This window comes from Vidua chalybeata, chromosome 1 (assembly GCF_026979565.1).
Source record: "Vidua chalybeata isolate OUT-0048 chromosome 1, bVidCha1 merged haplotype, whole genome shotgun sequence".
Lineage (NCBI taxonomy): Eukaryota > Metazoa > Chordata > Aves > Passeriformes > Viduidae > Vidua > Vidua chalybeata.
The window spans coordinates 57037566-57049748 of NC_071530.1; the positions used below are offsets into that span (position 1 = coordinate 57037566).

The window sequence follows — 12183 nt, forward strand, 5'->3', positions numbered from 1 at the left end:
TAACTACAGTGTTTGCATTCAAAACATAGGGCAATGATCCTCTTGTATCCTCTTGTTCTTATAGTCTTTCAAATCATAAATGAGGAAAAACGGCAGAAACATTGACATCAGTGACAGCAAGTTAAGATTCTGGATTGATTTTTCTGCTTTCTTTGTTCCAGAATTCCAGCAGTGTTTTGAAGAACTCGTTTTTCAGTTGTGACAAAGTATCACGGCAAGTATTTCTTTCAAATTTATGTAGCAGCATCATGTGGTGCAGTGGTGGGCTTAGGCTTTGTTATTTGTGGTTGTGATTTCTGTGAGTTCAGTCTTCTGCAAGATATGATCTGCTATGCAAGTTCCATTTTTACAATGCTTTTGTGAGAAAATGACTAGATGAATTTACTGAGGTGATCTTCTGATACTTTATTAAGAAGGACAAAGTTGTGGAAAAGTTCCATCACCTGGAAAAGAAAGACAAGTATTTGTAGACTAACCAGGGAAATTAATTTAATTACATTCACGTCTGTTGTACTTTGGGGACTGGTTTTAGATTCACTTAAGTTTTACTCGGAGCAGGCTTCAAGATCTGCAGCGTTTTACAGATTGCTGGTCAAGCTTCCAATTTTTAAAGCATTTGCAGAATTCTACAGAGAGATGTGTACAGACAGATGTACCTATACATTTCTATTTGACTCACAAATTTGTTGTGCTTGTATTAATTTCCCACATTATTGTTTGCAGAGATTTTTCCCTACAGTTTTGATGTAAAGAATTCTGGTGAAGAACTCCATTTGTGTTCTGAACTGAATACTTTGAGCTCTGTAGGCATTTAATGAGTTGTAATTCTAATGAAATTCATGGAAACATCTGATGCTTGGCTGTAGGAGTCTAAGTTGCAATTTCTTCTCATTAATATGCTATGTTTCTTCTTGGCTGCATTACTCTAAACTGCCACATCTAATTTCTTCCCAGAAGTGCAGACTTTGATCACATTATGGAGGAAGGCTCTGAACTTGACCTCATTTACATCACAGAGCGGATTATTGCTGTGTCCTTCCCTTCTGGCTGTTCTGAGGAAACTTACCTCGACAATCTACAAGAAGTAACACAAATGCTCAAATCCAAACATGGTGATAATTACTTGGTACGTGTAAGATCAGCCGTTTGTGACACATATTCCTTTGTCATGCAGGAAGACTACTTTATGTCCACATAAACCTTTATAAACTAAAAGTCACTCTTTGGGCCATCTTTACAGCCTTGTAATAAAGTTCAGGATTTTCAGTAGTGTTTTAAGCTGCTAGATATTGAAAACACTTTTTTTTGCTGGGGCAGTACAGTCTCTGTGGTGATGTGGTGAAAACACATAGTCAAATGCTGAAGAATAATTGCACTGACCATTTTTATTGTCCAAAGCATGCTATTAAAAGATACACACCCTGCAATGAGGAGTGTGTTCTTCATTTGTAGCAGTGAGCTACATCTGGGTTCTCAGGTGGGTATCTGATAGTCTCTCACTGTCATGTTTTCACTTGTGAAGGCAACATTGAAAAGTAGGGTTGCTGTTGATGTGTTCTGTCCAACTCTTCCTCATTAACTTGTTTTAGGCACATTTTTCATGCCATTTAATTTTCTATAGGAAATCAAACAAACGTATAGTGAGCTCCGTGTGCAGATTTTTTTTTCAATCTTGACAAAAAGCTGTTAATCTCTTGTGCTGTTTACTGGCTACTGCCATGGCATATATTGTCTCAGCTTGTTCTATGACGGTGAACTTAAAACAAGGCCAGTATTTAATTGACTTTTTTTCTTGTACTGTCTTTTGATTGTGTGTAAACTGTTAGAATTAAATCCATGACTTCAGGAACATGAACTTTACTCACAGTAGAAATTAGTTACTGGAGAGATTCCACTAATGATTTAAACACATTATGTTCTTCTCACAAACTGAGATGTCATAGGTGCGTTATAAACCAGACTGAACTTGTGATGTGGACTAATGTCCTCAGCATGCTGCCTTGCTGCCCTTGGCTTCCCTTCCATCAGGCATTGGTAGCTTATAAGGCACACATTACTAATAGTTTGAAGGTGACCTGTGTGTAAAGCTTTATAGGTTCAAATGCACCTTTTCTCTGGCCATTTCCATGCAATAACACTGTAAGCTTGTAGTCTCTCCACTACACTTAATCTCACTTAATACTTCATTGTATTACAAAAATCTTATATATGGTAAGTCTGGTTTAGTGTCTCAGAAGGATTGTAGTCTCTGCCTCTGAAAGGGATTGTAGTCAGTTTTTCTTGCAAAGTTGAGATTTTTTTTTTTTTGTTCTAGTTCTGTTCTATTTATTAATTTATTTTCTAATGGGTACTTTGGAAATTAGCTGTCCTGATAAAAAGAAAGCTTGATGCCATCTGCTCCAAATGTGTCTCTGCAAATTTGCAAAATAACCTGACAAAGCACAGCCAGGTTGTAGATTCAGAGAGTTTGTTTTTGAACTACCTTTTGTTTCTCATATTTTGAATACCTTTTCAGCCTGCACAAGAGGTGCATGTGAATCAGCAAAGAAAAAAAACCCCAAAACCTCCACAAAATAGTATTCAAGTCAGCAATCCTGCTGAAGTAGATGGGAAAAATTCTACTCTTCTATTGGGTCAAGGTCTCAGATAACAGAACATATACTACTGATTAGCATTTATCATTTCTTCTAGTTGTTTTCTGTCACCAAATGACACAAGCAAAAACGACGCAGCACAGCCTTGGTCACGATGAAGAGACTAATTTATTTTTTCTGACTCCAATCTTTTATAGTTCTCAAAAGATGCCAGTGGATTGGAGGGTGAACGTGCCACCTCTCCAACGACACTGGACAAACTACCTGTACATCAAATTTCTCCGCCTCTATGAAAGAATGCAAAACAATAGGTTATTTACAGAAAGTTGTGTGAGAAAGTTCTCTACAAGAATGTAAACTCAGAAGGCTTTAGAAAACTCTTGATAACCAGGGCGACAGTTTTCCTTTCACTACAGTGAAAGGAGTGAGTGGGTTAACAGAAAAGTTGGAAGATCTCATAGGCTAAGTTATAGCTAAATAGGTATGTCATATCTTCCCTGCAAAGTTTTAACAGACCAATACTTTTTTGTCAGGCACACGAATTCAAATATTTAACAGTGTATCACTCCCAGACTTCTCATTGTTAATTCTTATGGTCTACATTATATTTCATGGTAGCCAGGTCTCTCAGTATACCTCTGACTCAAAGCCATTTGAAATAAATAAGGTGTAGTAGAATTTAAATTGTCCCTTTTCAAAATGTGCATTTAAGTTTAGCTTTAGTTTTATTGTAAAATAACTAAATATCTAAAATACATTCGCTAGTGCTACCTAATGTCAAATGTTAATTTAGTTTAGTAGAACAGAGGGCAAACCTGAAGCCATATCATTGTAGTTTCTGGTAATTTTTATGTTTCAAATACATCTATTTACTACATAAATTATAGAGTCTTGATGGTTAATATTTTTTTATTTTTTTTTCTTTCTTTCTGAACAGGTATTAAACCTCTCTGAAAAGAGGTATGACCTTGCCAAGCTTAACCCAAAGGTATCAACTGTCTTCCATAACATAGCTTTCTAGTGTTAAATACAACTTAAATGGCCTGATAAGCCCTGAAGCTATGCAAGTGTTGATATACAGAGTAAGAGAAGTAGTTTTGGAAGATACTAAAACACCCCACATGCATCCTCTTATTTTTTCTCAAGTTCTGTTAGATCTGTGTTTTATTTTTACACAGCTATACCTGTTGTTTTCTTAGATTTTATACACAGGACCATAAGCCTGTTGTGACTTCTGAAAAACGTCTGTTGGGTGATACAAATTTTACTTCAAGTATACTATTTTGTGCAGTCACAGGATGTGGGGATTGTGTACTGTAATATACAGTCAGCTGAAGCTAGTGAACTTGATTCAGATAAGGACTTCCCTCTTGTACTATTTGAGTAGTTGCTTCTCTGCACAATAGAGACATAAGAAATTTCAGAATGATTGATATCTGACTCTTGTTCCTTCTCACCAATTGATGTGTTTGTTTGCTGTAAGAAATGGTGTGCAGATACACTTCAGCATCTGTTATAAGGCCAGACAGAGTGGCACAGATGTGTATTTACAGCAGTAGATTTACAGAGAAAATCTACCTGAGGAAAGTACTAAAACCCCTCTTAATTTTAAATTTTTGCATGCTTTATTGATCATGAAGGATGTATTTTTTAATATTAGGCATATGTTGAATGCATAATTTGTATGTATTGCATATGTTTTGTTAGTAAATATGCATATAATAAAAATAGGCTTAGTAAACTGTATTATGTAGTGAATAGAAAATCTGAACAAAATTTTTACATGCTGTAATCATGTTGCACATGAAGGAAATAAATTGAAAGTAAAATGAAAGCCATCAAAAATCATTATTTGCTCTAATTCTAATTGAATTTACTGGTATAAAATACCAGAAATTCTAGACAAAAAATAATGTAAGAAATCATGACCTTCAGAAATATTGTCACTTCTAAGTGTTTGGTGAGATTGGGATGGGCAAGGAGGAGGAAGTTTTTTGTTTATCTTTTATAAAAGTACTAGTATCTTAAAAACCCACAAATTCCCTCCTCCCCTGTAGAGACCTGTAAGCATCATGACAATTGAATTGCATGATTATGATTATGATTATGAAATGGGAAAAGTTGTGGAGATTTTCAACCATGACATTTATTTGAGTCCAGAATTTAGCATGTGATACTAGTGTCAAGGTGTTTCTCGTAAATGTTACTGGTTTAATTGCAGATTATGGATGTGGGGTGGCCTGATCTCCATGCTCCACTTCTTGATAAGGTGTGCACCATCTGCAAGGCTATGGAGTCCTGGCTGGACAATGATCCTCAACACGTGGTGGTGATCCATTGCAGAGTGAGTGCTGTGCATGACTTTGTATTCATTTTCAAAAACCTTGTCCTTTACTTATTAAAAAAAAAAAAAAGAAGTTAGATCTGTTTTCAGTGTTGGCAGCAGTATGCCAGATCTTCTGTTGATGTAAATAAGTTTAAATCCACTGACCTTCTATGCTTGTTAAAGATTTCTTTTTTATGATTTAAGTCCTAGCCCTTTCTGCAGGTATAGCATGAACCGATGTTACTTCATCCTTCAAAGTTCACTGTTACTTCTGTAGATGTATTTAGAAGCTTGAGGGTTTTCCAGCTTGATGGTCCATATTCTGTGACACTCATGAGTTTTGTTGCTGGAAAAAGATAGGCACTGTATCACAGATCATGTCTTTAGACTCTGTATGGTTGTAGGAAATCAGGTCATTAAGGACCTTCTGGATACTTTTGAAGGATTTTAATTGACAGCATCATTGCAGTGCATTAGAGCAATGCTACCAGTCTGCTGTGTTGCTTCCTCCTGCTTGCTCGCAATAAACAGAAATAAAGAAAAACCTTAGTTAAATTTGGATAAAATGAATTCAGAACTGAGTTGGTAGCTGTGCTCATGACACTTGATGTAATCTTGATATCTTTGTATCACTGGCAGATGTTACTCTCAACAAAATGATGGTGATAATGGGTTGGAAACTTCAAATCAGGTTGTGTAGTTTCCAGTCCCAAATTTCTTCCAGGCAGAATGTCATTGTATGAAACACTTGAAATCTTACTAGTTGCAGGAATGCAGCCAGGAAAATGGCCCATACATGGAACAAAAGGGAACAAAGTATTTCTAGGTACATATATAAATTGATAATTCATGTTTTTGATTAATGCCTTTTGCTAATATAGGTTTCCAGCCACAGAAATAGATACGGCCAACTACTATCAGCTGAGAGACTGAAAATATTTTGAAAACTTTGAGAATTACTGCTTGTTAAATTTTACTGCATTTGTTATGTAAATTATTTAAAAATACTTTAGAACATTTTAAAAATTATCCACAGAAAATCAGTTACTATGAATCTCAGGTGCTGGGGAAGTAAAAATGTGAAAACATGCCAGAAAGGCCTATTCTTTCTAAAATAGGTATTTTATAGCATTTCATCCTGGGAATTGCAGCATTGTCTAGACTTATTGTGAATGACCTCTGAAAAAAATAATACAAAATTAGAGTAGTTCATACAATTTTTTTTCTTTTTTTCCCAGTTGATTCCTCTTAATTGGTAAGATTTGACAGGCATGCACGTAGAAATTCTACTTAGAGGGTTTTTATGTCATTTGTCAGCCAGCTTACATTGACAGATAAGCTGCTGCCCATTATTTCCAACATTCCATCAACCCAGGGTGCATGGGCAAAAGGACTCTGAATCTCTTGCCTTGAAATTGTATTTAGTATGAGTCTTAAATATAATAATGTCCAATAATGTAATACATAATGTAAGTTATGATTCCCTTTTTCCTAATACAGGGAGGAAAAGGAAGGATAGGTGTAGTCATATCATCATATATGCACTTTACCAATGTTTCTGCAAGGTAAGTGTGAATAATGCATGTTGTGTGTTTTTTTACAATAAACATTGGGGAAAATGCCTTTTAGTTGATTACTGTTGTCAGCTTACTGTTTGTTAGGTTTTCTTCTCAAAGAGTTTTAGAACATGTCTTTCTTAACAGAGTCTGTTTTCATGACAGTTTTTGTGTAATCCTGCTTTCAGTAGGAGACTGGATTAGGTGACAGCCTAAGGTCACTTTGAAACTGAGATTTTATTGGTTTGCAGAAAACTTTTCTGAAGGATGTTTTCAGATGAATGATAGAACATACAGGAAACCATTTTTATGTCATGGTACTATCTTTATTCTGTTAAACCTCTCTGTTTGCCACTTCCATCAAGTGGCCTCTTGAATTGGTGAGAAATTATTCCTTAAGTACTTAAGAAAAACTGTTATTAAAATCTGGAAAGAGTGTTTGAATAGGGAATTCCTAGACATTTATCCAAGTGCAGAACGAATTGTAAGGAATAATCTAGACTTTAGTTTGCAGTCAGTTCAAACAGTAGGTGTCTGATTACTTAGTTTTAATTGTTTCTTTTGGAGTGCTCAAATTATGGAATGACAATTTATATCAAAAAGATACAATTTGAGAAATTGTCTCAAAAAGGATGAAGTCTGTGTTGGAGATTTTTGTTGGGATTCTAATAATATTGTTTTCCCTTGGGGTTTTTTAATTTATACACATACATAAATGTATGTATATACATTTTATATACATACATAAATGTATTAAAATAAGGATACACTCTAAATGTCATGGTTAAATCAAATTTGGTCCTGAATTCACAACAGCATGTCAGTAATAGGTTTGATCCACAACTGTAGTTGACGGAGTCTTGAATTGCTAGAGGTTGATAGCAAATTATTCATGGATGTCAGGCAAACCAGGTAAACCAAATTTATAAGTAATTATGGACCAAGAAACTAAGTGCATTGTGTACACTAATATGTGCTGAAAAAAACACTTGCTTCAGTGATTGCCACAATTTCATATTTTGTTGAGAAGTATTGTGAATGACAAAAACTGTCAAATGAGGGTAGTAACGTTGTGGTGTGATTTCAGTGTTGCAGTATTATGTCATCCTTAAAGGTGGTACCTGGCTATAAATATATTATAATAACATCATTACAGTCACATTCAAGTGGTGTTTTGTTAAGCCCAGCAATTAAAGGTACCACCTTTTACCCCAAACAAATACAGGATTCCTCCAGTGAAGTTGCAGGAGAGGAGTGAGCTTGGAAGCCCTCTAACTTTCTGGATATCTGGCAGCTGCTATCCAAAGCTTAACTTTTCTGTGTAAGGATGAGGTTGGGGGTTTCCCAGCTAGGATTTGTTCATCCCTAGCATTATCAAGACTCCTGAAAATGGTACACAACAACCTTGCAGAACCAGAAATTACTGCAGGTGCTGCTGTTAAGGGTGCCATCTACTGTGTCTGAATTGGTACTTAGAAGATGATACTTATCTTTTCAAGCCAGATCTCATAAGCTCGCAGGGAAAAGTATACCACAGGAGGTAACTCAGCTACCTCAGGTGGCATAGAAGAAGCAGGATGGCTTCTGCGACAGTGTTGGAAACAGAAAAGTTTTAATAAAAGGCAAAATAACAAAGCTCTTGACAGATTAAAACTGAGCCAGGGCAAGAGGTTCTTGCTCCTGCTAAAACACTTCACAAAAGTGATTACTTCTTTTGTTCTCTTCTTTTTCTAGTGAATTGCTTAGGTGGGACTTTTTAGCTTCTGTCCAATTAACTGTCCTTAAGTTTGAGGTGAAATCCCCAAGGTCCTATGAAGTGTCTTTTAACCAAATTGAGGAAAGAAATTTCTAGACTTTTTTCCTTTTTAAGGAGACATAGAGTAATTTGTTCACTCTGTCAACAGGGGACATATTCCTTCAAGAAGACCTTGAAGAAGTTGGCACTAAAGAAAGTTCATACTTGTCAGCATGCATAGGTGTCCTGGTTCTGGGCAGGACAGGGTTAATTTTTTCAGTATGCTTGAGGGAGCATGGCCAGTACCCAGAGGTTATTCTAGACCACCTCATGTCATTGCTAGGTGTGGGGGGAAGGGGATCCTTCAAGGGAGAAGGGGTCCCTTCGGGTTGAGAAAGTGTGGCAGATGAGCCATCCAGCATTGTCTATTACTGGGGGTTTCCACAGTGAGCGATAATGTTTCCTTTCTTCTACCCTCTGTCATTAGTATTGTTGTTGTTACTATTAATTTTTTAATCTCATTCCTCTGTCCAGTAAATTGTTCTTATTTAAAGATCAAAACCCGTGATCTTTGCCGTTGTGCCTCCAATTCTCCTCTCCATCCCACTGCAGGGAAGGGGAGAGGAGGGAGGGAACAAGCAGCAGTGTGGTATGGAGAGCATCAGTAGGAGTACTAAATTAGGGAATTCCCTTCCTGAACCACGACAACATGCCAAAAAATTCTAGGCTTAGTGAAATCCTGTGAATTTATGCTTAGCACCTCTGCTGTAAAGAGAGGCTAAGGGGTTGTTCAGTCTGAAAGAAGAGTAGGCTCCAAGGAGACTTTCTGGTGGTCTTCCAGTACCTAAAGGAAGTCTACAAGATGGGTGGAGTGGGACTTTTTCAAAGTAAGGCAGTGACAGGACAAGGGGAGAATGGCTATAGACTGAAGGAGGGTAGATTTAGATTAGATATTAAATACAAAGAATAAATTCTCTACTGTTAGCATGGTGAGACACTGGACTAGGTTGTCCAGAGAAGTTGTGGAGGCCAGATTTCTGGAAGTGCTCAAGGCCAGGTTGGATGGGGCTTTGAGTAACCTGGTCTGGTGAAAAGTGTCCTGCCCGTGGCAAGAGAGCTGGAACAAGATGATCTTTAAGGTAGTTTCCAAGCTAAACCATTCTATGATTCTATGAAAAATCCTTATTGGTGCAGCCCCCCTTTAGATATATGTTGTAATATCAAATTTTCTCATTTAGGAAGGATTAATGTGTCATCAAATTTAATGAGGTCAAACAGAGCTCTTTGCAATTGTTGGTAAACTCTATTTTAACAAGTGAAGTGCTAGCAGGTTTTGGCTATTATGTAGGAATGGGCTGCCTAAATTCTGGATGGCAGTGTGGATGAAGATGAATGAAGATACATGATGGATTGGGTGAGAAAGAGGTTTTGGGTCAAGAATATTTTAAGTACACACTATGTAATTTTTAACACCCATGAAGAAAAGGCTTGACTTTCTAGCCTGATCCAGCACCCTGTCAAGACAATTGGCATCTTCTGATAAATTTTTGGAACAGGCATAAATTTCATTTTTATCCTGACGTGCATATGTGTACTTTGCACAAGTTTATTTTCCTCTGAACTCATTTAGGTTGAACTAGTTGTGGAAATTAAAAGTTGAGATTTTGGTGTGTTCTTATATTTTGGAACTTCCAGATCTTTTATGTTCTGATACAAATTAAAAATGTGGACTATATCTGTTATGAAACACATTGTTATTATCTGGAATAGCTATAAAAGAATCACCATAGCACGTTACTTGGCATATGTGATGAACAGCATTCTTACTGATTTTTGGCACTTCTTTTTCTTTTTTTCTGTAGCCTCTTGCCTTCCTTCACCCAAAAAAGACCCACATAAGAGCCATTCTGGATAAAGAATAGAAGAAAATATATTTTTTGGAATATGTTGCTCCTTGATTGTGTGTTTGCTGAGTTTATGGTTTTCTGATGTAAAATAGTTCCTTTTCAAAGACAGTCTCTTCCTTGATGGCTCAGGGTGCTGGGGAAGGGAAACAAAGGCTGAAAATTATTGACTGCTTAAATTAACCTCTATCCTGGTATTACAGTTCTTTCTGAAAAAGAAAATAAGTTTGCATTTTATAGAGAGAATTCCCAGTGGCACATGCAAGAAATTATGCAAGTATCCTTCTTTAGGAGCCTAAGCTGTTTGGTTCTGCCAAAGTTTTTTGCATTCTGATTTCAATGTATTTGTGTTGGAAGTATGCAGTTCAGTTCATTGAATAAGGAAGGTGCTTTGCTCAGGAAGGAAGCTATCTTGAGGTGTTGAATGAGAAGGTGTCAGTGGAATAGACATCATTGTCCACAATGTCCAAATTACTAGAGTTGCTAGTTAGGTGCTTGTTTTTTTATTTTTCTTCCCTCCTTTTTTCCTTCCAAATATTTTTGCATATTTCAAGCAGTAGCCTGCTGAATTTTTGAGATAACACTGAAGAAGAATAACATGTATCTCTTTCTTGACAGTGCTGATCAGGCTCTAGACAGATTTGCTATGAAGAAATTTTTTGATGATAAAGTTTCAGCTTTAATGCAGCCGTCCCAAAGAAGGTATTCAAATTGTTTCTAATTTATATCAATAGGAAATGTCTTAATTATCTTCTGCTCCCATCCCTTAATTCCTCCCCAGCTATGTGAAGGCTACAAGATCCTCCAGTGATTCCTGAATTCTCAGCACTTTATCTTATATTATTATTCCTTGATCGATTAGATCTCTCCTTCAGTTCCTGTATGTGGTCCCAGACAGACAAGACCTTTTGTACCACGTAGTTATCTAAATGGGTTCTCACTGCACTGTTTATTAACAAAGAGATGTCACAATCTTGATTGTTCCAAGATAACAATAAACTAATTTTTCTGTGGTATAATGATGAGTATGGGAAGTGTGCTGATTAGTGTGCAATAAAGATCTTTTTACTACTTGTTTAGAGGATCTGCAGGTTATGGACTTGCCCCATGTCCATGCTAGTAAATGTTTGTCAAAGCATGCAATATTTATTATGTTTATCTGGATGTGTTACCTTTTCAGTCTGTCTTTATGACAAAGGTTGAATTAGGATTCAAAGTAATAAGCACTTGTTAAAGTGAATAGTTCTGGGATTCACTATGTACCTTGTTTTTATGACAGGTAATTGAAGGATTCAGTACCAAAAGAGACTGATATCCATCAGACAAGTAATTGTGATATAGGTGAATCTCTTTTAGAAATATAAAATATCACCTAGGTTTGATTTGGTAATTACTGTTTGGGTTTTTTTTGGTTTTTTTTTTTTTTTTTTTTGGTCTTAAACCATGTGTATGCAGTAGGTTGTTTAGAAGTTGTGTAAAGTATAGGAATTTGCTAATAATTAAAACAGAAAAATCAGTAGTAACAACTTGCGTAAGGTGTTTGGTTCTGTTAATCTCTAAATAAAAACTTACTGGTTACTTTTTTAACCCATTAGATGACGTGCACAGCTCCTTTTAACTTGAAAAATAGTAGCACAACATTCCGTTCGACTTGAAATAAACTTTTCATTAATAGAAGTTGACTGGCCTTTTTTTGTTTCAGTTTTGTACTTGCATATATGTGTATCGCATTTCAGTAATAAGGATTTGAGAATTCTGCCTACCAGACAGAGAAGTGTGAACCATAGCAGCAAAAGGAAAGAGATATTGTTAATCTTCCCATACAGAAGCTCTAGATAGCAGGCATATTTTGGTGAGAGCCAGGAACCTCCACGACAGCCTGTGAATTGTGCATCAGGGCAGTTTTCCAACCACGTTGACAGGAAGCTTCAGTACCTACTGACTTAAGTGAACTGTATGTGAGCCCTAAAGCTAGATGCTAGATATAAATGGTTGCATCTATCTTTCCTATACCCCCTTCAAGGACACTTGCTTAATTCTTCTGGGGGTAACTCTGGGAGGGAGGGCC

At 36.4% G+C, this 12183-nt stretch overlaps 1 protein-coding gene across 1 annotated transcript in view; it reads left to right on the forward strand.

The window, feature by feature from the left end:
• TNS3 (tensin 3) overlaps positions 1-12183 on the forward strand; it is a 134817-nt gene that overhangs the window by 27326 nt on the left and 95308 nt on the right. Inside the window, exons 3-8 of the mRNA XM_053958255.1 lie at positions 162-214; positions 955-1126; positions 3532-3582; positions 4816-4938; positions 6421-6485; positions 10734-10817. Of these exons, the coding sequence (XP_053814230.1) occupies positions 162-214; positions 955-1126; positions 3532-3582; positions 4816-4938; positions 6421-6485; positions 10734-10817 (548 nt within the window). The remainder of the gene's footprint in view (positions 1-161; positions 215-954; positions 1127-3531; positions 3583-4815; positions 4939-6420; positions 6486-10733; positions 10818-12183) is intronic.